At 39.9% G+C, this 26,341-nt stretch overlaps 1 protein-coding gene across 3 annotated transcripts; it reads left to right on the forward strand.

The window, feature by feature from the left end:
• The first annotated feature begins 3,233 nt into the window (after positions 1-3,233).
• LOC131251012 (heat shock factor-binding protein-like) lies at positions 3,234-25,431 on the forward strand. Of its 3 annotated transcripts, XM_058251455.1 has the most exons (5): positions 3,255-3,361; positions 22,710-22,763; positions 23,045-23,068; positions 23,786-23,828; positions 25,086-25,431. In XM_058251455.1, exons 1-5 carry the CDS (start codon positions 3,359-3,361, stop codon positions 25,226-25,228), a joined length of 267 nt encoding a protein of 88 aa, XP_058107438.1. In that variant the 5' UTR covers positions 3,255-3,358; the 3' UTR covers positions 25,229-25,431. The 3 variants fall into 3 exon arrangements, 1 of the variants encoding a protein (XP_058107438.1); XR_009173546.1 differs by having other exon boundaries at positions 3,234-3,361; positions 23,045-23,751; positions 23,786-25,431; XR_009173547.1 differs by having other exon boundaries at positions 3,235-3,361; positions 23,794-25,431.
• Positions 25,432-26,341: the final 910 nt, after the last annotated feature.

Consider the following 26,341-nt stretch of genomic DNA (forward strand, 5'->3'; position numbering starts at 1 on the left):
TGCACATATGGCATACATTGCATTCCATGCATACCAAAAAAGGATAAGTTGTAATTGTTGTTAAAGGTCAGGCTTGTGTCAACAAGGGGATTACAATTTTTTTTAAAAATGGCTTGAAGAAGTTAAGCCCATCACAACTCTTGCTTGCCTTGGGAGTTTTCAAGCATGATAAAGTTCCAAGTCCATATGATTAGTGCGTCTTACAGCCTATTTATAAAGATCATAACTGCATTTTTATAATAAAAATAAATTTTAAAATAAAAGTTATTTTTAATAAGTAAATAAATATGTTAATTTTTTAGACTTTTTATAAAAAGTGTATAAGGGAATGGGTTTTTGCTTCTGCAACCAAGTTTCAAATCTTCCCAAGGTTCAAATCTTCCCAATGCACTGTCCGTCCGTGCACGCGGCGAGGGCTATAAGGCTGCTTAGTACTACAATCCAAATAATGAACTTAATCGACAAATCAAAAGCTCAACCAATTTGATATTGACCAAACTACCTCTTGGATCATAACACATTTATATTGACCATTCAATGGTCACTTTTCCATGAAGGATGGCCTCGATTAAAGACTCTTTTTACCTGATTGCCAAGGTAGAACAATAAGTATGTAGCCTGGAGGCAACCATTCAATGACAGCCTGTCTAAATATATATAAATTGCACAACAATGGGCCTTTGGGTAGCTAACAAAGGGAACAATAGGCAATGGAGGGTTAAGAGAGTTGTCAGATATAGATAATACACGAAGAGGTTTTTTTTGGGTTTTGGCTGGCGGAATTAATATGCCATACCTGTGTTGAAGATTCTCGATTGTGCCAAAACTCCACTCAACTCAAGAGGTGACTTGCAATCAAAGAAGTCACAAATGACTGGAGTAGGGTTAGAATTGGGGATGTCTAACCATTCCTTTTACAGAAAATAGCATCATATCTCTTATTTTTCTCATTACATTTTAAATCAATTTACACTCAATTTCACACTTTTCAAGAACGTGAACAACGTAGACTCATTTATTTTATTCACGTGATCCTTCTCCTTTACTTACACTTTCTTTTTTATTTTATTTGCTTATCTAGATCTTAAATCTTGTGAAGTAATACCATCTGCTATTTTTTTTTTTTTCTGACCAAAGTGTTAAAACCATGTGAAGTAAATGTTAGATGTAATATTGTCAAAGATTTATTGAATTCCTAAAAAACATAACTCCTATAAAATAGACATTGCACGTTGCATATGTTAAAAAGGGTGCCTAACCCCTCCATTTGAAGTCATCCAGGCATTTACTCGAAATCTACAATCCTAAATCAACTGCATGAGTCACACAAGTTGAAAAATCTTATGATCCCTCAGGATCCCTCAACCCTCAGGCGATTATACAAATTTTAGTCTACTGTAAATTTTAAATTTCATTTGGCTAGCATTAGATCAAAATTATATACTTATTTACAATTGACCTAACATCACACCTCATTCACTCCAGCTGCCTATAAAGGAAAGAGCCAAGGAGTAAGGGTGTACAGCGTCTCACGCGCATGAGCATTTTTAGGCCCACGGCTAACCTAGTAAAAGTCTTAAACGTCTATTTTTTTTACTAATTCAAAATTACACATGAGTTTAACAAACCATAGATAAGTGGTCCATGTGGATACAATGTTACTTAACCCAAACAGTCAATAGGAGATCCCCAAAGTGAGCCAGCACGCATTGCTGCACACCTGCATGGATTCAGCGGGACATTAGTTGAGCCCCATTGAGTAGATGATCAGGCCCTTACAAAAAAAACACAAAAACAAAAGGGGCCTTCTCTACTCAAGAGGGGATGCTGATTTCCCACGAAAGTTGAAGTAGTAGAACCTAAGTGGGGACCACTGTAATGTTTGTGAGAAATCTACCAGTCAATCCTATTTGTGAGTTCATTTTAGAACAGGAGCCAAAAAAATAACTTGATACAATGCGCAAGTGAGCGAAAACGTGAGAATTGAACTTCCACAATTGAAATGTTCATGGCCCCGGGAGTTTTCAATCGTCATAATATTTATGTTTTCACTTCATCTAGACGTTATGAATGGTATGTATGGCCTGTAAATATTATTGCCCACTCTCGAGAGGTTTCAACTGAATTTCCTTAAACACCTTTTTCCTTTAGCATGGCCCACTCTCGAGAGGTTTCAACTGAATTTCAAATGATGGTGGGTGTATCCATTCAATGTACCAGGGCATTAATCTTATCCCATGGCAACAGGGACAATCCCTACCATGGGTAATAATTATGTTTTTTGAATCCCATCCGGCCTAATCCCTTCTAATCCCATCGCCCAAACTGACCCTTAAGTCTTTGATCCTTCTCACTTTTGGTCTTATTTCCTAAAATAAGCTCACAAAAAGGATGAACGGGATAGATTATTCACAAACATCTAATCTCGGTGGGCCCACTCACGTTTCGCAGGAAATCCACTTCCCTCAAGAGGTATGCTATTTTCCCCCGGCAAATAGATGGCTGAAAAACGGTTGGTCCACTCATCACATGCGATGTCCCTGCACGGAGAGAATGGATGGTCTAAATTAACCAGCCAACTGTTCACACTCAACGTACACTTCTGGCCCACTGCATTAATAAACCAACCAGATTTTTTTGATATGACCATCTTCATGGCTCGGGCCATCTCATGCACGGCTCTGATGTAAGGGCGTATGTGGGGCCTATCAAAAAAACCTCGAAACCTATTACCAGCAGGAGCGCGGATTCAGTCAGGTAGGGTCTACCTTGATTCACATGTTGTATATCCACGCCGTCCATCAGTTTTTACGGATCATTTTAGAACGTGAAACCAAAAATGAAGCATAACCAAATCTAAGGTGGACCACACCACATGAAACAATGGTGACTGAACAGCTATAATTAAAAACTTCCTAAGGCCCACCATAATTTTTATTATCAATCCAACCTGTTAATAATGTCAAAAATATCTAGATGAAGTAAAAAAACAAATATCAGCTTGATCCAACACTTTTATGGCCCACAAGAAGTTTTTAATGGTTAATCACCCTGTTTCCTGTGGTGTGGTCCATATGAGATTTATATTTACCTCTATTTTTTTCTAATGTGCTAAAATAATATGTAAAAACGGATGAACGGCGTGGATATACAACGCATAAATCAAAGTGTGCCCCACGGCCAAGGCCAGATCTGACTGAATCCGCTGTCGTGGTATATCCGTATTTAAATAAAAAACAAAAGGGCAAATTTGGAATTTCATCCCTTCAATGCTTTCCCCTCCTTTTTGAAGTGTCTTCCCCTCACATAGAGATTGCGAGAGAGCGAGAGAGAGCAGCGCAAGAACAGCTTCTGAAAAATGGTATGTATTTTTCGTGCGTTTTCGTTTCAGATACGTATATATCATTGTCCCATAATACCTTCTCTACGTATTTTCGAATATTTATACTCTTTTCTCTCGTGTTATCCTGGATTTTAGGGATTTGGAGATTTTCATTTTCTTTGCCCTAAAAACCCAAATCTGCACTCACTTTCTCTGTACGACTACGAATACGCATACGTACACATGTGTATGAAGAACGTACATTCTACATTTCTCAGTGGTAGATCATGATATGAGTTCCCTGCAAATTTTATAAATGGTGGTAGATTGTAGTTCGCTTAAGTTGCATGTATGGGAACCCGATCTGTGCAAATCGTGGGCCTCGTTATGATCTTAAACATCCATTCTCGCCGTCAATTTGATGGACACCGATCGGAGGTGGGATCAGTGTGATGCTCTGAACAGGCTCTATCCACAACGGGCCCCGCTGTTTGGATACCGTTGATTGATGTGGATGCATGCCAGGGGTGTGGTGGATGAATCACCACCATTTTCTGGTGCATGATGACTGTAGTCGCCATTTCCGAAGATGAGATATGATGCTTATCTGTCCATCGATATCCTGTACCATACACGTGGCATGTGTTTAATGTTCCGAAGAATGTATCTCATGGGCTTTCTGTGGCTGGCCAGTGGCCACTAACCAAAAGCTGCCTTGTCTTGTTATCCAAACCATTTAAGAAATGGGCTTTTTTCACACTGAATGCAGGCTAAATTACATTTTATTTATCTTTTAGCATTGACTTGAGTGCACTATTTAAATAATTTGGAGAACTTTTCAGTTATACTTAACATTTAAAATACAATAATACGTAAATATTGGCAAGTCTTGGCAAGCTGGCTCGGGTTTTTGTCGAGTTTCTGTTTGGGTTTTGGGTAATAGATTATCTCCCGAGTTCTATTGAGTTTTTTTTTTTTTTTCTGGACTATTGGCTGAGCTTTGACCAAGTTGATAGCCTTTTCTAGTATTGATGAAATATGTTCGAGTCAAGTTGACTCAGGCGAGTCGGCTCGTGTTTTTAAACTCTATTTGTATGTCACTACTTAAAGGATAGGGACGTCCAAACATTGGGGTTTCTAGTCTATTGCCCATTTCCCATCAGACCTACTGAATGAACAATACCGATATTATATGTACATGCCACATGGGAGGAATTGGCATGGGCATAAGATACCTCTATAGTCACTGGATCAGTTCCTTCCAAATATTTATGCTTATGAATTTATGCATGTAGTGGTGGATGTTATATGTGAATTTGGGGCTTTAACGATTGCCCACAGGAATCTCCAGCATCTGCACATGGTCACATGTGCCAGTGCCATCTTGCCATGTGTGAGACATCAAAGTTGTTCATTAGGTGGGTTTCACCCTGTAGATAGAATTATTGTCTTCTCTGTTTGCGAGATGAAATTGGCCCCTAAAGTAGCCAAAGTTCATATGCATCTACAAGTCTCCAAAGCAAAAGCCTTTTCCCCTGCTAGAGGGTAGAAGAAGTTGATATAGAACTTTTAATTCCTTTCAACATAACATGTTTTTGCTTCCTTGGAGTATTTGATCCTAAGGAAAGAGATCCAATGCCCCTAAGAAGCTTGTAATTTTTGTGCCTTCACTTTCTACATGCACACATGGTGTATGTGTATGGTGATGCAAATTGCTTATTCATCAGGGGCAACCATGAACGGGTGACAGGCCAAAAATCACGATTGGAAGATCTTAACTGTTTAAAAGTGGTGCGCAAAAATCGCTGAAATTTGGATCCATCTTTTGTGCCTCAAGTTTTACATGGTAATTGAGCTAATATAAGAGATTATTAGATGGTGCTTGATTGTAGTGAAGCTATGTAATAGTCTATTACATTGTGCTCTTGGGAGTTTTGTGCTCTCATTGCCAGTCCTCATCCCGGATAAAGGAGGAGGCTTGTGTTAGGTTGGTAATTGGCATGAAACTTATTTCATAATATGACATTCCAAATTCATGCAAGGGTCTGTCCTGATAGAGTGGGGATGGCAAGTTAATTGTGATAAGGCTTAGATGATGATGACGACAACTTTTACATGGCAAGGATTCTTCGGTCGTTGTAATTATTTGTTTCTAGTCCATTACAGATCCTTTTGATGAATGAATGGTTTGGACATTCATATACATACCACGTGTGCAGTAAAAAATACTAAGAAAACCAACATCAAAATTTATTTATTTATTTATTTTTTTGAAAGATAACTTTGCATTAAAGGAAAAGGAAAAGAAAAACAGGGAAAAGGGACTGCTGAGATAGCAGCACCTAGGAAGCGTTAAGAAACCGAAGATCAACATCAGGCCCATCCATATGGGTAGCCCATTCAGCAATAAAACACTTAACAAAAGAGCACGCTAAATGAGGGGGCTTCGACTCATTCCGAAAACAACAATTGTTCCGTTCGATCCAAACAGCCCACCAAGTCGCCAAAATGGCCATACGCCATAGTCTAGAAAGAGGTTTGCGAAGACGAACGCCATGCCAAGCCTTAAGAAGCGTGTCTACGTCCCTAGGAAAGCACCACTTAATTTTGAAACAAGAAAGAATGGCTGTCCAAATAGAGTTGGCGAAGGAACAGTGGATCAATAAATGGTTCACGGTCTCTTCAGCGGCCACACAGCAAATGCACACATTAGGGAGGATCATTCCTTTTTTCCTCAGGTTGTCGATGGTGAGGATGCGATTCTTCCCAGCCAGCCATCCGAATACGTGAAGTTTTGGGGGAACGGCGTACTTCCAAATGAAGTGAGGGTGCTGAATGGAGGAATCATTGGTGGAGGCCGAAAGGTCCTTGAAGAAAGATTTGACCGAAAAGGTAGACGATTTGTCTACTTTCCATATAATGCAGTCCTGGCGGTCATTAAAATTGAACGGCGTACATCAAAAAATTATTTTTAGCAACTCTTTAGACTCTTCTCTTAGGCTATTATATTTTTATCCCAATCTTTATCAATTCCACTGATTGGAAGTGGCTAAATTCCTTAAAAACTAAAGAATAACATAACAAGGACACCCTTGCTTTCTGAGAAAACTATAGTGACAGGCAATCGAGTTAGGTCGGCACACTTGCTTGGTACATGCTGACACTTCTATTAGGAAGAAACTTATCTTTTATTCTTGTCATGGTGTATGATAACGGTTACAGTCACCATCATTACTGTTACGATACCAGCAAAATCGATCGTTATGGCCCTAAACTATTAAAATCAAGGTATCAAAAAAGAAGAAGAAGAAACTATTTTGGCCCCAATACACGTACTGGTTGCCACCATTACTGTTACATAATTGTTGTCACAATTTTTGGATACCTTGATTTTAATAGTATTCATAACTCATACATAAAACTTATGTAGTCGTAATCGCTTAAATCATTTTCCTGTAGCTCATGTATATATGAAGTAAAAAATATATAATAATACATTTTCCAATAGCATTATGTATATTGTTTTGACATATGTAGGGTTCCCGAGTTTTATAATTCGTGTCCATAGCCAAGTTGCATGGCTAGAGCTCATGAAATGATGTTTATGTCAATGCCCTCATTGACTCTACAAGTAAATGGTGTCTCACCTATGAAGATCGTCTAATGCTCTTTCTTCTAAAGCTTGGTGGTACCAAGGCAAACTAATTCACCAAAGAATGTGGGAACTTGAGGGAAAAGGCGCCAACAGCTGGTAACAATTTACGTAGGTAGAAAGATACACCAGCATTATTGGATTACCCACAATTTTGAAGAGATCCAAGTAGAAAAATTCAGGATTCTTAGGCAACTGACAATCTATAAAAGATGTCTAGTTGCTCTTCATTGGTTGTGCACTTGTTTAAGCTGGGAGTGAAGATGGCTACTTTTGGGAATCATGTACAAAACTGTAGTCCTTCCAAAAGCAAGGTCATGATATTTGATTCATGGGATATGCATGCGCTAAGTGGTGAAGGGGTTTATAATTCATTTACAATTTCTTTGGCGAAATTCTTCTCTAGTTTCACTGGTAAAGGGGTTTGACTGGAGTGTATGCATCAAATTTTTGGTGAAGGGATGTATAAATTTGCCAACCATTTTGCTGGTCTGCTTTTAGTGCAAGGGGATTCCTTATAAAGTGGTCTTCTAGGGCACTATTTGATCATGGGGGAAGAAGGGTGGTTGAAGATTCAAAATCATAGAAGGAAGAAAGGGAGAATTAGCTTGTCTGTCAGAAATATTCCCCAAGGCAAAGGATATGGCTGAGGTCTTTAGGAAATATGGAGTGGTGTTTGATGTTTTCATACCTATAGAAAACAAACTCGCAAGAGCAGAGGCTTTTCTTTTGTGCGTTTCTAGTATGAGGAAGAGGCCTCGAATGTAATGCAGGTGATGAACGGTGGAATCCTCGAGGGAAAGGTCTCCATCAGCATAGCCATGACTATAGATGATGGGATCAATATCGCAGGTAGAATAGGGCGCCCATTCACAGGCCATCGAATGAGAAAGTTTTCGGAAAGAAGACAATGAGCTATAGAGGGTTCTACAAGGAAGCTTTGTAGAGGGCATCTCCCGTCTTGGAGGGGTAGGAAGAGAAGATCCAATCTGGTCTCTTAAGTTTGGTGGCCACCATTGCCACCGATAACATGTCGTTTGTTAATATTGTGGATGGCATCAAGGAAACCAACTTTGCAGCCTTAGGAATCAATGTCGCGAGGCTCCTTCCCGCATCATTCCTCCCATCTTTTAAATCCAAAGAAGACCTAGAGGATTTTGCAAAAGATGAGAGGATGCTAAGAAATCTCGGTTTTGCTAAGGTAGAAGGATGGAAATTGGTGGTGGTTCTTACAAATGAAAGGCATTGGGATCAGTCTCCTTGGTATACTAGTGCTTGCTAGGGACCTTACGGTTATTAAGGCCCTTGGATCGAAATTTGGGATGTCTTCGAAATGGATCCAATGACATTAGACCATTCTTACTTGATGTATGCTAGACTAAGAATATTGCTGATATCGGAGGCAATACTAGGAAAGGAACTGAATCTTATCGTAGATGGGTTATCATTCTCGGTCTTTGCTTACCTCCGTCGATCTCTAAGCCACGCAACGGTGGATCCCTGGCACCGGAGAAGGTGGGTGAGGCTTCGCTGGATTTCAATAACCAAGTTAGTTCTTAGCTCTGGTCGAAGAAGGGAAAGGAGAAGATTGGTGGGGGTGAGGTATCCTGCTCATGTGATGCATCACATGACTCATCAAGTAGCTGTTGCTTGCCTTGTCATTGGGCAATCATGCCAACTCTGATGAATAAGAGGAAATATATCGAAACTCATTGCTCTTCAAATCCGCCATACGATAGTGGAGAGGTAGGAGGATGTGAATTGGGCTATGATGTTTTTTGAATACCATTCAAATTTGATTCATATTTCAAAATTGGGACAACGGGCTTTGTCTAAGGTGTCCAATAGGGTATAGTTGGCCTTAGGATCTTCCAAGGTTCTAATTAAAGCTTTGATTGATGGACAACTGGGGGGTCTTGTGTCCTCCAATGATTGTTGGAGCGTTGGCCTTCTTTCGGGGGTTGGTAGTGGGATGTTGACATCCTATACTTAGCCCCATCTAGCGTCAAATGCGGAGATCTTGGACTTGGAAATGAACGTGAGCTTGGATTTAGGTTCTCCTTGGAAAAGAGATGAGTGTAAGAGAGTGCAAATCCTCATTGGTGGAAGAGGCAATGCCCGCCTAGGGTTAGTCATGCCGTTTGAAGGGGATGTAGGTGGCATGGGAGGTTAGGAGGCTTTTGGGATGGGAGATGGGGTATTAGTTTGGGAATCTGAGTGTTGAAGGGAAGATTTTCGGGTTGGCAGTGGCAATAGTAGAAGGGTGGGAGGAGGGGAGGGTAGTCTTAAGTCCCTTGGGCTTGAGGGTGTCTTGGGTCAGAGAGAAGGAATCTATGACCATGTTGGTGGTTGTGAGTCTTGTGCTTGTTCCTCCCTCAGGCGAAAAGAAAGGGGAGTCTCCATGGGTCAAGAAGATATTGGAGAAACTAGTGAAAGAATTGGGAGTTGGTATAAAATGGGAGGAGGGTAATTTCAGAGCTATCTTGTCAAGCATAGAGGAAAGGAGGTTGGCTGGGAGATCGACGGTTGCAGTCAAACAATCTCTAAAGACCCCTAAAGGTCATAAAGAGCTTATCAACTTGCACTGTACTGTAAACTTTGCTAATAGGCAGGTTGGTAATGTTGAGGTAGGGTTGAGTTGGGTAATAGGTTCAATGAATATCTAATCATGGAACATAAGAAGGCTAGGTTGCATTGATAAAAGGCAAGCAACCAGGGATATGGTGAAAGTTAACGAGTGAGAATCCTTGTTGAGACTCAAATATTGCATAATTTCCCCCCATTTATATCTTGGTTTTATGAACATGAATCAGCTTAATGTTTTATTTTTCTCATGTTAGTGTTGCATGGTGAATTTAAGAGCTTGGATTGAAAAGGGTGCTAAAAGCATGAATTGATACTCAAGAATCACCAAGGCAAGGGATGGATCTTAGGAGACGAAGATTGAAGAATTCACATGCTAAAGATCCAAGAGAACCAAGTGAGGAATGAAGAGAATCAAAGATTTGAAGTAAAGAAAAGGAATCCTGAAATCGTCCAAAAAAAGCGTATTCTAAAACTCTGAAGTTTATTTTGGGAAACTGCGCAGAGTGAAGTCTATTTTAGCAAACTGCGTAAATTTGAGGCGGTTTCTAGAGTTTTCCAACTTGGTGTGAAAGTTGAAGTTCCCCACTTATAAATAGGGCTTCCCAGGGCATTTCTAAGCATCATTCAAGGCATTCCAAAGCAAGATCTAGCGTTTTTAGAGAGTTTTATCTATAGTTTTTGGAAAGTTTTATAGTTTTAATTTATTTTTCTTTACAAGCTTTTTATTTTTTCTTGTTGCTTTTCTATTTTGCAATTTAATTATGTTTTTCTAAGTTCCCTCTAGCCCAAGCTAGAAGGGAAGCACATTGGTTTAATGTTTTCATAGTTATGATGATTGATTATTTTAATGATGAGAAGAATGGTGCATGCATGTTATCTATTGTTTATGTTTAGTTTTTGATCTTGATGTGAGATCCATATGTTTCCATCATGCGAGATCCACATTGATGGATAGACTTACCCTGGATCAATTAGATTTCCTAGATAAGAGAGGTTCTCAACCTGTTACATTTTTTTGATTCATTCTCTTATAGATATGAATTCTTAAAATCATTGGCACTTGAGAACTTGCCTCAAAGTGCAGAGGTTCATAAGTAGTATCCCGTGAATACAGGGTTGATCCCACAGGGAGATGAATTGCGAGAAGGAGAAAATCAAATGCAAAACAAACTAAGTAATAAAACTAAACTGATGATTTGATTTTGTGAGTTTTGAATGGATGTAATTCAACTGAATGAAAACAACACCCTAGCTTCAAAGTTCCACACATAGGTTAATGTTCCAAAATCATGATGACTTGGATAACACAAGCATTATGGTCGGCCTAATCGGAAAATAAAACAATTTAAACATTTTAAATAAATGATATAAAAGATTAAAAAATCATTGATTTGCACCATTGATATATATTCTCAAGCGTCAGTGATTTTAAGAATTCATATCTATAAGATAATAAATCAAAGAAATGTAGTAGGTTGAGAATCTCTCATATCTAGGAAATCTAATTGATCCAGGGTAAGCCTATCCATTAATGTAGATCTCATATGATGGAAACATATGGATCTCATGTTAGGATAAAAAACTAAACCTAAACAATAGATAACATGCATACACCATTCTTTTCATCATTAAAATAATCAATCATCATAACTATGAAAACATTAAACCAATGTGCTTGCCTTCTAGCTTGCGCTAGAGGGAACTTAGAAAAACATAATTAAATTGCAAAATAGAAAAATAACAAGAAAAAATAAAAGCTCGTAAAGAAAAACAAATTAAAACTATGCAACTTTCCAAAAATCCTAGATAAAACTCTCTAAAAACCCTAGATCTTGCTTTAGAATGCCTTGAATGATGATTAAGAATGCCCCGTGAAGCCCTATTTTTAAGTGGGGAACTCCAACTTTCGCACAAAGTTGGAAAACTCTAGAAACCGCCTCAAATTTACCCAGTTTGCTAAAATAGACTTCACTCTTCGCAATTTTCCAACATAGACTTCAGAGTTTTAGAATACGCTTTTTCAAGACGATTTTAGGATTCCTTCACTTCAAATCTTTGATTATCTTCATTCCTCACTTGGTTTTCTTGGATCTTTGGCATGTGAATTCCTCAATCTTGGTCTCTTAAGATCCATCCCTTGCCTTGGTGATTCTTGAGTATCAAATTTATGCTTTTAGCACCCTTTTCAATCCAAGCTCTTAAATTCACCATGCAACACAAACATGAGAAAAATAGAATATTAAGCTGATTCATGTTCATAAAACCAAGATATAAATGGGGAAAATTATGCAATATTTGAGTCTCAACAATCCTCATTTTCCTAGTGACAAGAAGAAGAAGAAGAAGAACTCTATGATGCCTTTCTCGTAAAGGAGCTCTGGGGCAACGAGGGTTGTTTGAATGACCTAATGTAAGAAGAGAGGTTAGGGAGCATTCTCGTGATATGGGATGCCTTGCTCATCAAGAGCTGTGATGCAATGACGCTGTAATCGGTCGGTGGGCAGTGTCCCTGTTGCAAGATCAAGTGGGTGTTGGTGGGTGGGAGCCCATGGTGCCTTTTTGCTGTCTATGGTCTAAATGATGCTACTCTGCAGCTAAAATTTTAGGAAGTGTTGCAAGGGGTCCAAGCTAGGTGGAGGGTCCCTTCACTCCCTTGGTGCTTGGGGGGTAACCTCAATGTCATTAGGTGTGGCCATAAGAAGAGAGGGGCGTCCAGAATGACGTCAAGCATAATTCGTTTCAAACTTTCAATCAGTTTATCAACATCCTAGAGCTGATGGATATCCCCCTTCATGGTGTGAAATTCACCTGGACAAACAAACAGGGGAACCATTTAATGAGCACAATCGACAGATTTCTTATCTCTAGCTGCCGAGAGGTACAGTTTCCTGAAGCTTACCCGAAAGCCCTTTCTAGAAGAATGTCCGATCATAATCTACTATTCTTTTCCACCAAGTTCGAATCTTGGGGTGCTAAGCCCGTTGGTTCGAGATCTTGTGGGTCTATTGCCCTTCCTTTCAGTCATCCGTGAAAGAGTGGTGGTTTGATTTCGAAGTTCAAGGTAAGGTGGGTTACGTATTTTGTGAGAAGCCGAAACTCCTAAAAAGCAAATTGAAGGATTGGAGTAAGGTTCAGTTTGAGAATACGGTACCTTAGGAAAGAAGCAGAATTGCAGAGAGCATTTGCAGAATTGGAAAGAGACGAGGAAGGTAACCTATCTACTGAGAAAGAGGAAAGGAAGATGCTTATCATCAAAGAGTTGGAGGCTCTGTTCAGGAGGGAGGAAATCCATTGGAATTAGCTGCCAAGGGAGAGGTATGTAGAAGGAGAGGGGAACATGACGTACTTCCATAAAGTAGCGAATGCTAGGAGGGTCAATTGCATCTCAGCGATCAAGCACAAAGACGGGATCTTATCATTTGTAGGAGTCAGCAAATGCTTCATGGAACACTTTAAGAAGTCTTTTTTTGGAGGAATTCAAGCCTTCAATTCCAAACTACCTCTGAACTTCAAGCTGCGAATTTGGAGAGGCCTTTTGCAGAGCAGGGAATTAAAACTTCAATCTTTGAATCCAAAGGTAACAAAGCCTGAGTCTCTGATGGGTTCCAGTCAAGGGGTCTTGTTTTCTTTGGGTGGAAGGATCACTCTCATCAAAGAGGTATTGTCAAGCCTTCTGACGTATATCCTATCCATTTTCATATGTTCTGTTAAAATATCCTCAAAGCTAGATCATTCAAAGGTGGTGGCACTCGCACGGCTGACAGGCAGGAACATGATTCTGATGGTGGATAATTTGTGCAAGAGCGTTGGTGTTGCCCAACGTTTGCCTTCTCTCCTTGAACAACGAGGAATCGGTCAAGCATATCTTCATCCATTGCTCTGTTGCAAAGGGGGTTTGGGATGGGGTTCTTCTGGTCTTTAATGTTCCGTGGGTCATGCCAAAGATGATGGAGGAGTTGTTCCTTCCGTGGCACGCCCCCCGTTCTAAAGACAAGTTAAAGTGGTGGCTTGCCTTTGTCGCGGTGCTCTGGTCTATTTGGTTGGAAAGGAACAGTTGGTGTTTCAGGAATATTAGTAATTCCTTAGGTTCTATTGTCAGGAAGGTGCTTTTGTTTATTCAGGATTGGGGTTCTTAACCCTCATGTGGCTGGGTTTGTTTTGCTTTTCTTTTGTTTTTGCTATTTTTCTTCCTTTTGGCTCTTTAATAAATTATCATTTCTCACAAAAAAAAAAAAAAAAAAAAAACCCTCAAAGATGGAAGCCATTAGAAAAGATCCCTGTGGAACAATAGCAACGAGGGTCCCAAGTTCCGTCTGGTTGCGTGGGATGCAGTTTGTAAACCCATAAACATGCATTGTCGTGAAGTCCTGAAGTGGAATCAGAAGGTACAGGAAGTTTGGAAGCTGCCTCTGCATGGTGTATTCAAAGTTAATTGTGATGGATGCACCTTTGGTAAACCGGGCTTCGCAGGCACGGAGGTGTTTTTTGGGACCACAATGGGAACATTCACGCTGCATTTTTAGGGCCGATTGGTATCCAAGGCTCCAGTTATGTTGAAGTGGTTGCTCTGTTGCAAGCAGTTTTATAGTGGACAAGAGGTTCTTTCTGGCCATGGTAGAAGTTGACTCTTTCAATGCTATCACTTGGGCTGATTCTGAAGGAGCTCCATCGATGCTGGTTCATCTAATTGAGGAAGGTATTGATTCTATGTAGAGGGAAGCTAATCTCTTTTATACAGGTTTAGAGAGAGGTGAATGAGTTGGTAGACAGCCTGCTAAATCTGGTGCAGCTAGACCGTGTTTGCTGGTGTCAATGTTTAGCTAGCATTGGTACTTAGTTCGTGTTGTAGAAGCGTGCATTGTTCATGTTGTAATGCTCCCTCTGCTGCCCTGTTGTGGTTAGCTTCTTGATGTTATTTTTCCTTTTCAATAAAATCTGTTTCCCTTGAAAAATGGAAGAGCACAAACTGAGCATGAATTACCAAACAAAAAAAAATTGAAAATTTGGTTATCAAGTGACAACTTTTTTCCCCCTTCCTATCCTTTTCCCGTTTCAAGGTCCATTGTGTACATAAGGCACATGATATCTTCTATTTCCCTCGGACCCCATTCTCGTTTCTAGGCTTTTATTACTAATCAAATAATGTGTTTGGTGTTTTACTTTGATTTGAGCTTCTTTCATTGTATGCAATAGACTCTTGAAGATTCGGTTTTGTTTCTCTTGAGATGAATCCTTGCTTCGTGATGAATAATGATTGTATTTAGAATAAGAAAGTACTTCAGAGGGGAAATGAGTCCCAGATATGAGATACCTAATGCAAAAAAAAAGTATAAGGCAACCTCTTCTTTAGCTAAGGCAATTGCCTTTCCTAGATATAAAGGAAAACAAAATGTCGAACCTTGACAATAAGTCTTTGATTTCTGCATACCAACTTTTATTATTTTTTATTTTATTTTATTTTTTGCAAAATAAAGGCCAACCTCCATGCTGCCAAACCTTCCTTGGTTATGCCTCCACCAAAGTGTTTGAACTAATAGTTATCTAGCATAAGAAGCCCTCTCTTGAAGCACTTTATCTTCCACCTTGCAAGAATCTCTCCTCCCGTATCTCTAAGGATACCACCAAGACCCGAAGGGTCCTCGGCTCAGGAAAAACCGTCCACGTTAAGCTTCCATGATCCCAAAGGGGCTGCTTCTCAAGGCCCATCAGTGCCACTAAACAAGATCCCTTCCATTTGGAGAGAATCCATCATAACAACACCTTATTCTTTGAAGATAAGGCCCAACTAAGATAAGAATTTTGTTATGTTCCCAAACACCTCGATTTGATATCTCTTCTTTCTTTTGAAAATTTGCTTATTCCTTTCCTTTCGTTCCAAAGGATCAGGGTGTTGGTGGGTCAAACCAGCCTGATGTTTATTCGGGCCTGGTCAGTCATGGGTTGTGCTCGGGCCTAGACTTCAAGGCTTGTCTGTTCAGGTTGGGTCTGAATTTGGGGCCTGCTAAGTAATCTAGATGCACTTGGGTCTCATTTTGGCTGTGTTTTGGGCTATTTGGAGAGAGGAATGATTGCTGCTTTCAAAATATCTAGCCCAGGGCTGAGGAGATTGTTAGAAGAATCTCCGAATTCTTAAAAAGTTGGGCCTAGATGGGTGTAGTTGTTGTATTCTCTGCTCTTTTTTTGCGAACTTTCTAATAAATTTTGTCAACTTAAAAAAATAATAAAAAATCTAGATGTGCTTAGGTAAAGCTTATTAGTCCACTAGATTGGGTTGGCTTGGTCCTGGCTATGATAAAAAAATAAGGAATTTCGACCAAAATGGCCTCAAGGTTAGGTCAAATGTAGTTAATGACCACCTTTTCAAAATTTTTCTTTCTTTGGCCTGAGAGCCTTTTTAAATTTTCAAAGGGACGAAACTGCCCTTTGCGTTGAACTTAGCGCCCGTCAGGACATGATGGCGGGAGGGATTTGTTTTGCGTACAGTGTACTTAGTACAGTAACTCTATAGAGCCCACTGTGATTGATGTCTTTAATCCATGCCATCCATCCATTTTCATAGCTCATTGCATGAGCTGAAGATTGAAGCATATCCAAAGCTAAAGTGAATCACAACGCAGGAAAAAGTATGAATTGCGTGCCTACTATTGAAAACTTCTTGGGTGACCAAAGAAGTTTTGGATGAAGCTGATATTTGTGTTTTTCCATAATCCGACGTCTTTGTGACCTTATGAAAAGGTTGGATGACATATAAACATCACCGTGGGCCGTTGTAAGGTTTTGACAGTGAACATCATTATTTCCATTGTTTCTTGTGGTGTGGTCCACTTGAGTTTTCGATATGATTCAATTTTGGGATCACACCCTAAAATGATCATTCAAAACAGATTAATGGAGTGGATCAAACGTATACATCTATGGTGGGCCACATCGTTTGAGCTTCCAATATACCTTACTAGCATGAAACTCTTTCCTCAAATGCTTAATCTTTTTACAGAATGAGACATTCTATTCTTTTAGTTGCTTCATTTCCTTTCTCAACTCCTCAACATCTAGTGTGATGTTCCCAAGTCTATTTTCAAAAATCTTTAGAGCGAATTTCGTATTGTTGTGCTGACTAAAGACTTTTCTTGCTTATTCCTCAATTGAGACACTAAAATTTGCCTGCTTCACTTTGTTCCCCTCTCACTTCCTCACTTCATCTCTCACTTCTTTTCTCTCCAACTTCTTCCTAGCCACATATTTCTTCACAACCTTTTCCACTGACTCCTATGTCCTCTTGTCCTTTCGAGAAGCCTTTTCTTTCTTAGAAGTGTAATTTTTGACGTCTATCTCTTCCTTGTCCTTGGTGGGTGTAAGCTCTCTGGCAATCTCCATTTGCAAGAGCAATAATGATCTATCAGTTACACGATATAACCATAATACATTACTGTCACGCAATAATAAGTAATCACCCTTACCGGCACGTGTGTGATGACTCTAGATATGACTGGACACCAGCCTACTTTGTATGACTTCTAATTGAGGATTCAGAGAATTTGGACGGGAGCTCTTCTTACGACCCATCCCCTATCGCCGGATAGCTGAGGGAATCGCTTGTATGCCTATATCTGTTTAATTCACAAAATGATGCATTACACATAAGTTAAGACATGTATTGAATATTTAAAAAATAGGAAACAAACACCAAAACACCCTTAATGAATTAGGATAACAATAAGTTACCTGTAGCGCATATGCACATCCACATATGTTGTATGAAGGGGGGCAGTCACCCTTTATTGCAGTATTAGCCCATTTTTTCAAATATTGGTACCCCACAACGCCCTAAGTGTACCTATTGAACTCATCTAAGTTAACTACCAAATTTATGTACTTATTTACACAACTATTCTTACTTGGAGATCTAACTACTAGATTTTCGACGCAAATCAAAATCGCCAGCTTCATTACATCCTTGTGTTTCTTTTTCTTGTGGAGTGAGAGAAAGGCTTCTTTCAAATGCTCCTTCATAGATGCTTTCTATAAATAAGTCTACCTAATTCCCTTTCTTTTCTCTCTCCCTGTTCCTTGACCCACTTCAGACTCATTTGATCTATAGGGTCCACACCTCTCATAATGAGGGCAAAGTCCATCTCAGTGAAATTCATGATGGTGTCCTGAAAATTGAAAGTTAGGTCACTAATATGCCTCTGCATAAGACAATGGATTATTTGACCGTGGGCCATCCATCCATCCACCAGGAAATCCAACAAATACAAGTATTCCTAAACATCTCTTTTCTAATAGGACAGCTGCCAAAATCATTTAACATGCAATTCTTCAAAAACTGAGCAGAGCACTTCGGGAAAACTGCTGTGTTCTCATAGTCCAAGCAAGTAGTCCTTGGTTTCTTCAGGACCTACATTACATTGGTCCAAGTAATCAAGGTTGTCAACCAATAAGGATGGGTCGACGTTGTCATCTATTAAGGGTTTGAGGTTATCATTTATTAAGGGTCGAGTTTAACAATCAGTCAGAATGGGTCGAGGTTATCATTCATTAAGGGTCGAGTTTAGCAATCAGTCAGAATGGGTCAAGGTTGACAATCAGTCGGAATGGGTCAAGGTTATCATCCATTAAGGGTCGAGGTTGTTATCCAGATAGATTGATAACCTTGACCCTTATACCCACAACTATTGTTGTTTACGATGCATGCTAACCTCGACCCTTAATGGATGAAGGTTGAAATTTCCTTGGGTTAATGGTTGTCATGTATTATTGGTCGAGGTTGACAGACCTCTTCAACATGACAACCACGAGAGTCTATCTCCTTCATTCACCCTTCAACATGACAACAAAGCCAATCCATTAAAAAAACACCAATCTACCTCATTCCATGTCCTCCACATGACATCTACGACTGTCGAACTGAACCTCAAAACCCTTATCGAAATCACTTCTTCCCATGACAACAACCTCAACCGTCGCCCTCGACCACAACCATAACAAAATCTATTCAGAAAACAAAAAAAAAGATACATAAGAAAACCATTTCAGAGATGCTCCACCTACCTAGGGCTGCCATCTGTTGGAAATAGCGTTGTCCACCAAAGGCACATCCTTTTTCGGCCTAAGACGTTGAAGAAGGTGCTTAAACGGCGGAGAAGATGATGGTGAACTTCGTGCACCAGAAACACTTGCCGGACGGGGGTGGTACTGGGTCGCACAACAGAAAGTTTGAAAGGAAGAGGGAGAGTCGAGGTTCGGGTTGTAAATGGGGTCTGCGGTCGGGGTTGGCCCTACCTAAAGGAGCTCCGTACAATGTCGGTAGGTTCCATCACGAATTTTGAGTCCAATCCACTCTGTCCATTCTAATCGGAATTTAGTGGAAGGCCATTGTTTGAAGGATGAGCCAGATCTACTGATCAGGTGGACCCCACCATAATGAAACACTTGGCATTGGACGGCCACCATTGCGAGTTTTTGATCGTTGTAAGCCACAGAGAGGTCATAACAGGGTGAAGTTAATGTCTTCCTTAAGAAATTGTGGGCCACAAACAACATCAATGGATTGGATATACCTTCCAATGGGCCCCATGATCATGCGATCCAACATGATGGATCGAGATTTGCTTTGAACCAAGCTTCTCCTGCACAGAAGAGGATTGCATATTGAGATACTCAGTACACTTAAGCATACTAATTAAAGTTCATGGGGCCCACCATAGATGTATGTGTTTGATCCACTTCGTTAATATGTTTTGAAGGATCTTATCCCAAAATTGAATCATATCGAAAGCTCAAGCGGACCACACTGTAGGAAACAACGAGAATAATGATGTTCACCGTCAAAACCTTACAACGACCCACGATGATGTTTATATGTCATCCGACCTTTTTATAAGGTTACAAAGACGTCAAATTATGAAAAAATACAAATATCAGCTTCATCCAAAACTTCTTTGGCCACCCAAGAAGTTTTCAATGGTTGGCACACAATTCACACTTTTTCCTATGCTATGGTCCACTTTAGCTTTAGATATGCTTCAATTTTTAGTTCATGCATCAAAATGAGCTATGGAAATGGATTGATGGCATGGATTAAAGACATCAATCATGGTGGGTCAGTTCGCTGTACGCAAAATAAATCGCTCTCGCCATCATGCCCTAACGGGTGTTGGGCTCAACGCAAAGGGCAGTTTCGTCCCTTTGAAAAATTGAAAAGGCTCTCAGGGCCAAAGAAAGAAAAAAAATTTGAAAAAGGTGGCCATTGACTACATTTGACCTAACCTTGAGGCCATTTTGGTCAAAATCCCTAAAAATAAAGTACATTATTTTATGTTCATGCATTATATACTATTAATAATTTAATATGCATGTAGAAATTGGTCAAGGGGTTGTGCTTGGGCTTGACAAACTTCTAATTGGGTTGGGCTTGGATGTGGACAATTTGGCTCCTTCTTGTTCTGGTCAGGTTTGATCTTGGGCCTTATATTTTTTAGTTAGGCTCAACCTGACCTTGACCTGGACCAAAATTCAGCCTATTCACATTCCTACTAAGGATGGCATATGGAAGAAACTTCCACATTGCAATGCCTCTAACCTTGAAAGGAAGCCAATTCTAGCTTTGGGAAATGCTGGTCACCTATCTTTGGCTATCACAAACAGTGCTAAACATTCCCCGACTCTTCCATGGCCTTGCACGCAAAGCAAATGTCAGGAAGATGGTGGTGGCAACTTTGGAGATGGTCAAGAGCGAGGATTTTGTTGACAATCAACAAAAAATTACAAGCCTAGGTGGTTCTGGTTTCTCCCACAAAGAAGCACAAGGAGGGGTTCCACAGGTGGACATGTGAGTCGAGAAATAGGTTTATGTAGAGAATCACCGTCCGTGTTACAACCAAATATCTCCTATGCATCCATTCTCTAGACATAAAGACGTCCTTCAATAACCACAAAAGATTATCAAAACCCCCATGTCCAATTTTCTTAAGAAGATGTTTTGTACTATTTTGCCACAAAAACTCATAATTGCCCTTCCCACTTGCCATGTTGTTGACAAAACTCTAGATAGCCCTGGATAGCAACTTCAACGCAGTCCTCTAAAATCATACTCTGCTTAATACTAGAGCAAATCCTTCCTTAAAGGTGTGACCTAGCTCAGAAATATCAACCAACTTACAAATGCTCTTCCACACCGAAGAACTGAAAATTCTCCCATCCCCTCCCTGATTTTGACCTCTCTCTCTCTCTCTCTCTCCACATTTTGTGCACATGATGTTACTCCAAAGAGCATTTGGTTATTGACACACCCAATATCTCCCACTGTTTTGAGACCAAAGCCCAAGGCTCTCCTTAATCTTCGCAATTCCTGAACTCCCTTGATTTTAACTTCCTTGCCACTTTATCAGGTGCTATTGAACATAAAACATTACCCTTGCATTTACTGTAATCTCTTTGCAGCTGACCCCATGATTTGAAAAAGTAAAGGCAGTATGCTGGAAGGTTGGTCAGTGAGGACTTAATAAGAGTGATGCAACCCTAGAAGGAAAGATAATTATGCTTCCAAGAGTGCAATTTCTTTTCAAACTTTGCTATCATCGGATCCCAAATTGATTTTGATCAGGAATCTGCCCTGATAGGTAAGCTAAATAAATCATAGGCCGCTCTACTATCGTTCACTCCAATAAACTAGCGAGAAATGTTTTGAGCTTTGAGAAATGCACTATAGACCTCAAAGAACTTCGCAAATTCACATTAATACCTGACATGGAGTCATGGACTCAAAACATCTCAGTTGCCCATTTATATCCACGAAGTGTAGGCGTGAAATGGATAGTTATTCTCCCTTCCAATTGCTAAAACTGTGATCATGCCCTGCTCTCATGCCCTTACTAACAACATACTTGGACCCTCACCGACTAAGCATAAAAATAAAAAAAGGGGAAGGGGGTCTCCTTGATGGAAGTTGCCGGTGGGCACACATCCGAGGACTGAGGTGAACTGAAAAGGTAGCGGCTATGCACTTCTGCATTCTGCTCCTTTTTTCTTTAACTGACAATTGATATAATACTTGCTTTTTATGAATTCTTTCTTTATTTTTATCTCCAGCCGTTGGGAGCATGGGGAGTTTTGGTTAATAGGAGAAATGGAATAATTAAATCAATGTGAAGTGAGTGTTTGGGCTTGAAACAAAGGCATCTAGATACAACTTGAACCCTCTTTCCAGTTACCATCTTCCCAATGCTAGTCTGCAAGAGTGGGGCCCATGGTTGGTTCTGATTGTTGATCTGATGAAACCTGCAATGTGTAGGGAACCCCCAAAAGTCAGGAGGCGGCATTGGTTGGTAGGCTCTAAGGCTCTAGGTTTTCCCTAGGCACCTTAAATGATCACCCAGTGAATAGAGGAGATGGACTTTGACAAAAACACTAATTTCTTGCGAGGAAACCTAATCTCAATGTGACAAATTTAATACTATAAAACTATAACATCATTCGACAATTACATAAAATGAAGCCATTATGATAACTAGGTATGTCAAGAACAGTGGGTGGTAAAAAATATTATAGAAGTTACAAACCCTGAGGTTATGATCATGAACGATAAGGACAAATTTTTCTTTTTCTTTTGGGGGTTTAGAATGATGAATGAGACCACTAATTTTCCCACTTTTGAAAGGTGGAACAAATTAAAAAATCCTTACGAGCAATGATTTCCAACCAAGATGTGGGCAACTGCCTTGGCCAAGGGCGAAGCTGAGGCGATTTCCTAAGAAACTGCCCAAAGCCCTGGGCAACCACCTAGATTTGTGACAGCCAAGGTGATAGAATCATAGACCTAGGTCTAGTAGTCTAGGGAGTAGGGACTCACCCAGGTGCCTAGGTAAATCTGGACTACGACAATATTGAAATGTGGATTCTTGTTTGCCAAAACAATCAGCGCCTCCTCTAATGTTAAGTCACCACTTGCAATTTTTCTTTGAATTTGGATTTTGGGTTTTGTGAGTACTCCCCTTCGGAATCTCTCACTTCTTTAAATGACATTAAAAAAATATATATATTTGGCAAAGATAACTATCTTTTCTATCTCATATTCTGCACAATAGTTCATTGTTTCATTGTATTCTTTGGAGCATGTTTAGTAGGATCTTATATGATTGGTTTTGGCAGGACGGACAAGAATCAGACGATCAAAAACAAAGCACTGCTGACATGACTGCCTTTGTGAGTTCATTTCTTTTGCTACTTGGAGCAGGCAATTCCATCCCATTATGCAAATATGAATATAATTCATCTAGCCCTTTTATTTTGTATCTGCAAATGTAAATAAAATGAAGCAATAGCGGGCTTACAAATTCCGCAAATGGAAAATCCCGTGGCTCTTTATCTGCTTGCTTCTCTTGTTCATATACTAGTTTCTCAAGCTGTTGAATGAGAATAAAATTTGAGTCCCGGTACAATCTTCTCTTTGCTTACACGATGTATTGTTCCCTTTGATTTTCTAGGTGCAAAACCTTCTGATGCAGATGGTGAGTTTCTTGTCCACATTGTAACACCTTCCATTTGAAAATTCAGAAAATCAAGAATGCTACCATGATGCAGGTGCTTCATGGAATTCTGTAAAGTATACATGGAAACATCTCTATTGTACCGTGAGTCCGTGACACTTGCTTACAGAGATCATGACTGTTGATCCGGTAGTCCATTGCATGGATGGCCCATATCCCAAAAAGCAGTGGAATCTTATTGTGGTAGTCATATGGTTGCATGGAGCATGAAGGAGGTGACAATAGATTTGGGTGTGGGCGCAGGGTAGTGTCCTTCTCAAAATGTTGTCTAGTATAAACAGCTAGAATGCAGGAGTCAAAGTGTGAGTCCGAAGCATGATCTGAGGCGGGAGTGTCACTGGGGTAGAAGGTTTGTGAAACAAAGGGTAGCCATCCAATTAGCGGCCTTAAAAGGGATTATCAACACACACCCACACAAAAGAAGTAAAAGAAGAAGGGTCCACATTCAACAGGTTAAATGCACAACAATCAAACCTTCTGACTTGTCCAATCACTACAATCTTTTGTTTGGGGTCCACCAGATCAACAGCCTCTCAATCACCATACAAGTTTGTCATGCGTTCAGTGGGGTTGATACATTGGCATTTCAGAGAATAAGCATGAAGCGTGCATCATGATAGCATCTCTCTAGGAGTAAAATCAGGGTACTTGTTTGTTACTGAATAATTTTGTTTGCAGCAAAGCAGATTCCAGGCAATGTCTGAGTCGATTGTCTCAAAGAATATCCTTTTTTCACCAGTGCTTTCTTGCAATGCAAACTTGAAAGTTAAAACTGTGTTCAGGTGGTACAACCTAATCAAGAGCTTTTCTAAGTTCACATACGTGTGCAATAAAGCTTATGTGTCATGACACATGAGCGCCAGCATGGCACATATGTGCAAGATTGAATCCATCCATCAGGTTGGTTCTACCTTGTACATGTTTTCCCAAAAATAAATCTGGTCCAGTCAGCATGTGGACCCAAATATTGAAACATGTCAATGGTTTAGAAAACTCCAGCCAACTTTTTCAGAGCCAAACATTTGTTTTGCAAACTGTGGCACACCTGACCAATGGATCAACCTGATTCTTGGGCTGAGATATCAATATAGCGGTACCATACCAACCGATGGATTGGATCTTGGATCTATCATGCCATGCTGGCACATGTGTGGGGTGGACGTGAGCTTTATTGCACGTGTGTTGGCTTAGTGAAGCTCCCGAATAAAATTGCAATCATTCGGCTTAAGAAACAGCCAAACTATAATGCCTTTTTTTTTTGCCTAACTATAATGACTTATCCCCTCATTCATAATGAGGATGTAACCCTCACATTATAGTCGCACTGCTTTTGAATCGGACGTGAAAGTGATGTAATTACTATCGGGAGCCTTATCTTTCAATATGAATGTCAAGGCAAAGCAATTGCAATTTGGCCACCTGCATCATTGAGCTATTATTGCAATTAAATTTGACGGTGCAACCAAACGCAGGTTCAATGACTAATGCACATTTTATTGAAGAATGCTTTAATATACCGAGTTTGTGAGAACCTTTCCATGTATCTAGTTTCATTTTGGTTATTTGGACAATCATTATCATTGATCTTGAGTGTCACCTTGTTCGGAAATGCATGGTGAAGATCGTCTTTAAAAGAGTAGGTCCAATCAGGAATTCGATAGTCCAATTTGGTTGAATCCACCTTGGATTGCTTATGGATCTAGACATTATAACATTACTCTGGTCAGATGAAGCTATCCATCCAATCCGTCTTTGAAAATGGATGCTTATGTTGAAAGTGACCAGACCATGGAAAGTTAGAATCATGTGATGGATGTGATTTTCCTTCTGGCACAGGAAGAGTTTGTTGGATTGAATGGGCAGTTCAGATTGGCAATGCTGCTGCCCATGTATCCAAATGTAACTCCACAAAATGCCTTTTTCATTTGCACGACTTGTATGAATGGATGCCTCGGGAGTTTCCTTGACTGCTAGCCACTCGATGAAATGGGTACCAGGATAGATGAATTGGAGCAGAGCATCAATGACCTCAAAACTGAAATGGGGGCGGACAGCTCGTCCCCTTTGGCCCCTGCTAAAACGAAGCCCGAAGAAACCAAACCAACAGATGGTTCGACATGAGATTGCTGAGTTGCAAGGATGGAATCTCTGATCTGAAAGATGACTCACAAGGCCTTTTACTTGCTTGATGTCTCTATCTACTGTTTTGTTGGAGATTGAAGGTGTGGAAACTAGAACTTTTACTTGATTGTCTGAGTGTTGCAGGTGTTTATGTATTTTTTCAGGATTTATATTTCATTCTCACACATGCCAGAGAAGTAGGATATGATGTTTGCATTTCCCAAGCATTCAAAACTTGCAACTTGTGTGGATTGTGGATAATTTGGGGGCATGGTGCATCCACAGTGGGGCCTGGAAGATCAATGATATGGATCACTGAATCGTGTATGCGCCTTTCACACAATTTCAAACTGAAAACCGGTGTATGGTGCATATCCTCTCACAGAGAATGATACAAATCTTCTATATTTAAGGATGTCTAAGTACCTCTACTGACCAAATAATCGTGTGCCCCAGGGTACATGATAAGCATTAGTTTAGATTGTGTGGCTGTCGTGGTGCAAGAAGTGGGCCCCACATGGAATAGATGAGCACATCTGCATGTGTGAGTGTGCCTAATGCCCCCATCTTCATGGGGACCTTAGCAATGTCTCCAAACCTTTTAAACAACACTAATCTATTGTTGATATGAACCATTCATTCATTCATAAAACTGGAGCAAGCCATGGTGCAAGAATCACTCTGTATTGGATTATACTAACCCTTTGAATGGGGCTGATTTGTTACATCCGTCTGTTGTTTATGGGACATAAATCACATGGTTAGAATCATTTGATCAAAGTATTACTTGGGAGTTGTTTATAAGCCATATATCTCATGGTTAGAATCATTGAATCAAAGTGTCACTTTAGAATCATAAGAAATACAAATTGGCATCTATCCACTAGATGTTTCAAGATAATGATTGGATTTATTTTGTTTCTGTGGTCAATCTTGACTGTCCATTTTCATGCTATTGAATGGAAGCTTAGGATCACTTGATTGGTATGTATTTTTTTTTACCATGGTGTACTCGTAATTGTATGAATGAATGATCAGTTCGGATGAATTATAGGTCTTCTCGTGTGCCATTTAAAAGGTCTATATCTATTTTAGACAATTAGACATGTCATT

Source organism: Magnolia sinica, chromosome 7 (assembly GCF_029962835.1).
Source record: "Magnolia sinica isolate HGM2019 chromosome 7, MsV1, whole genome shotgun sequence".
Classification (NCBI taxonomy): Eukaryota; Viridiplantae; Streptophyta; class Magnoliopsida; order Magnoliales; family Magnoliaceae; genus Magnolia; species Magnolia sinica.

Coding starts and splice junctions, on each gene's coding strand:
- LOC131251012 (XM_058251455.1), top strand. Junction 23,069..23,785: donor AAAACCTTCTGATGCAGATG/GTGAGTTTCTTG, acceptor TTTTGTTTGCAG/CAAAGCAGATTCCAGGCAAT. Junction 23,829..25,085: donor TGAGTCGATTGTCTCAAAGA/ATATCCTTTTTT, acceptor ACTGCTAGCCAC/TCGATGAAATGGGTACCAGG.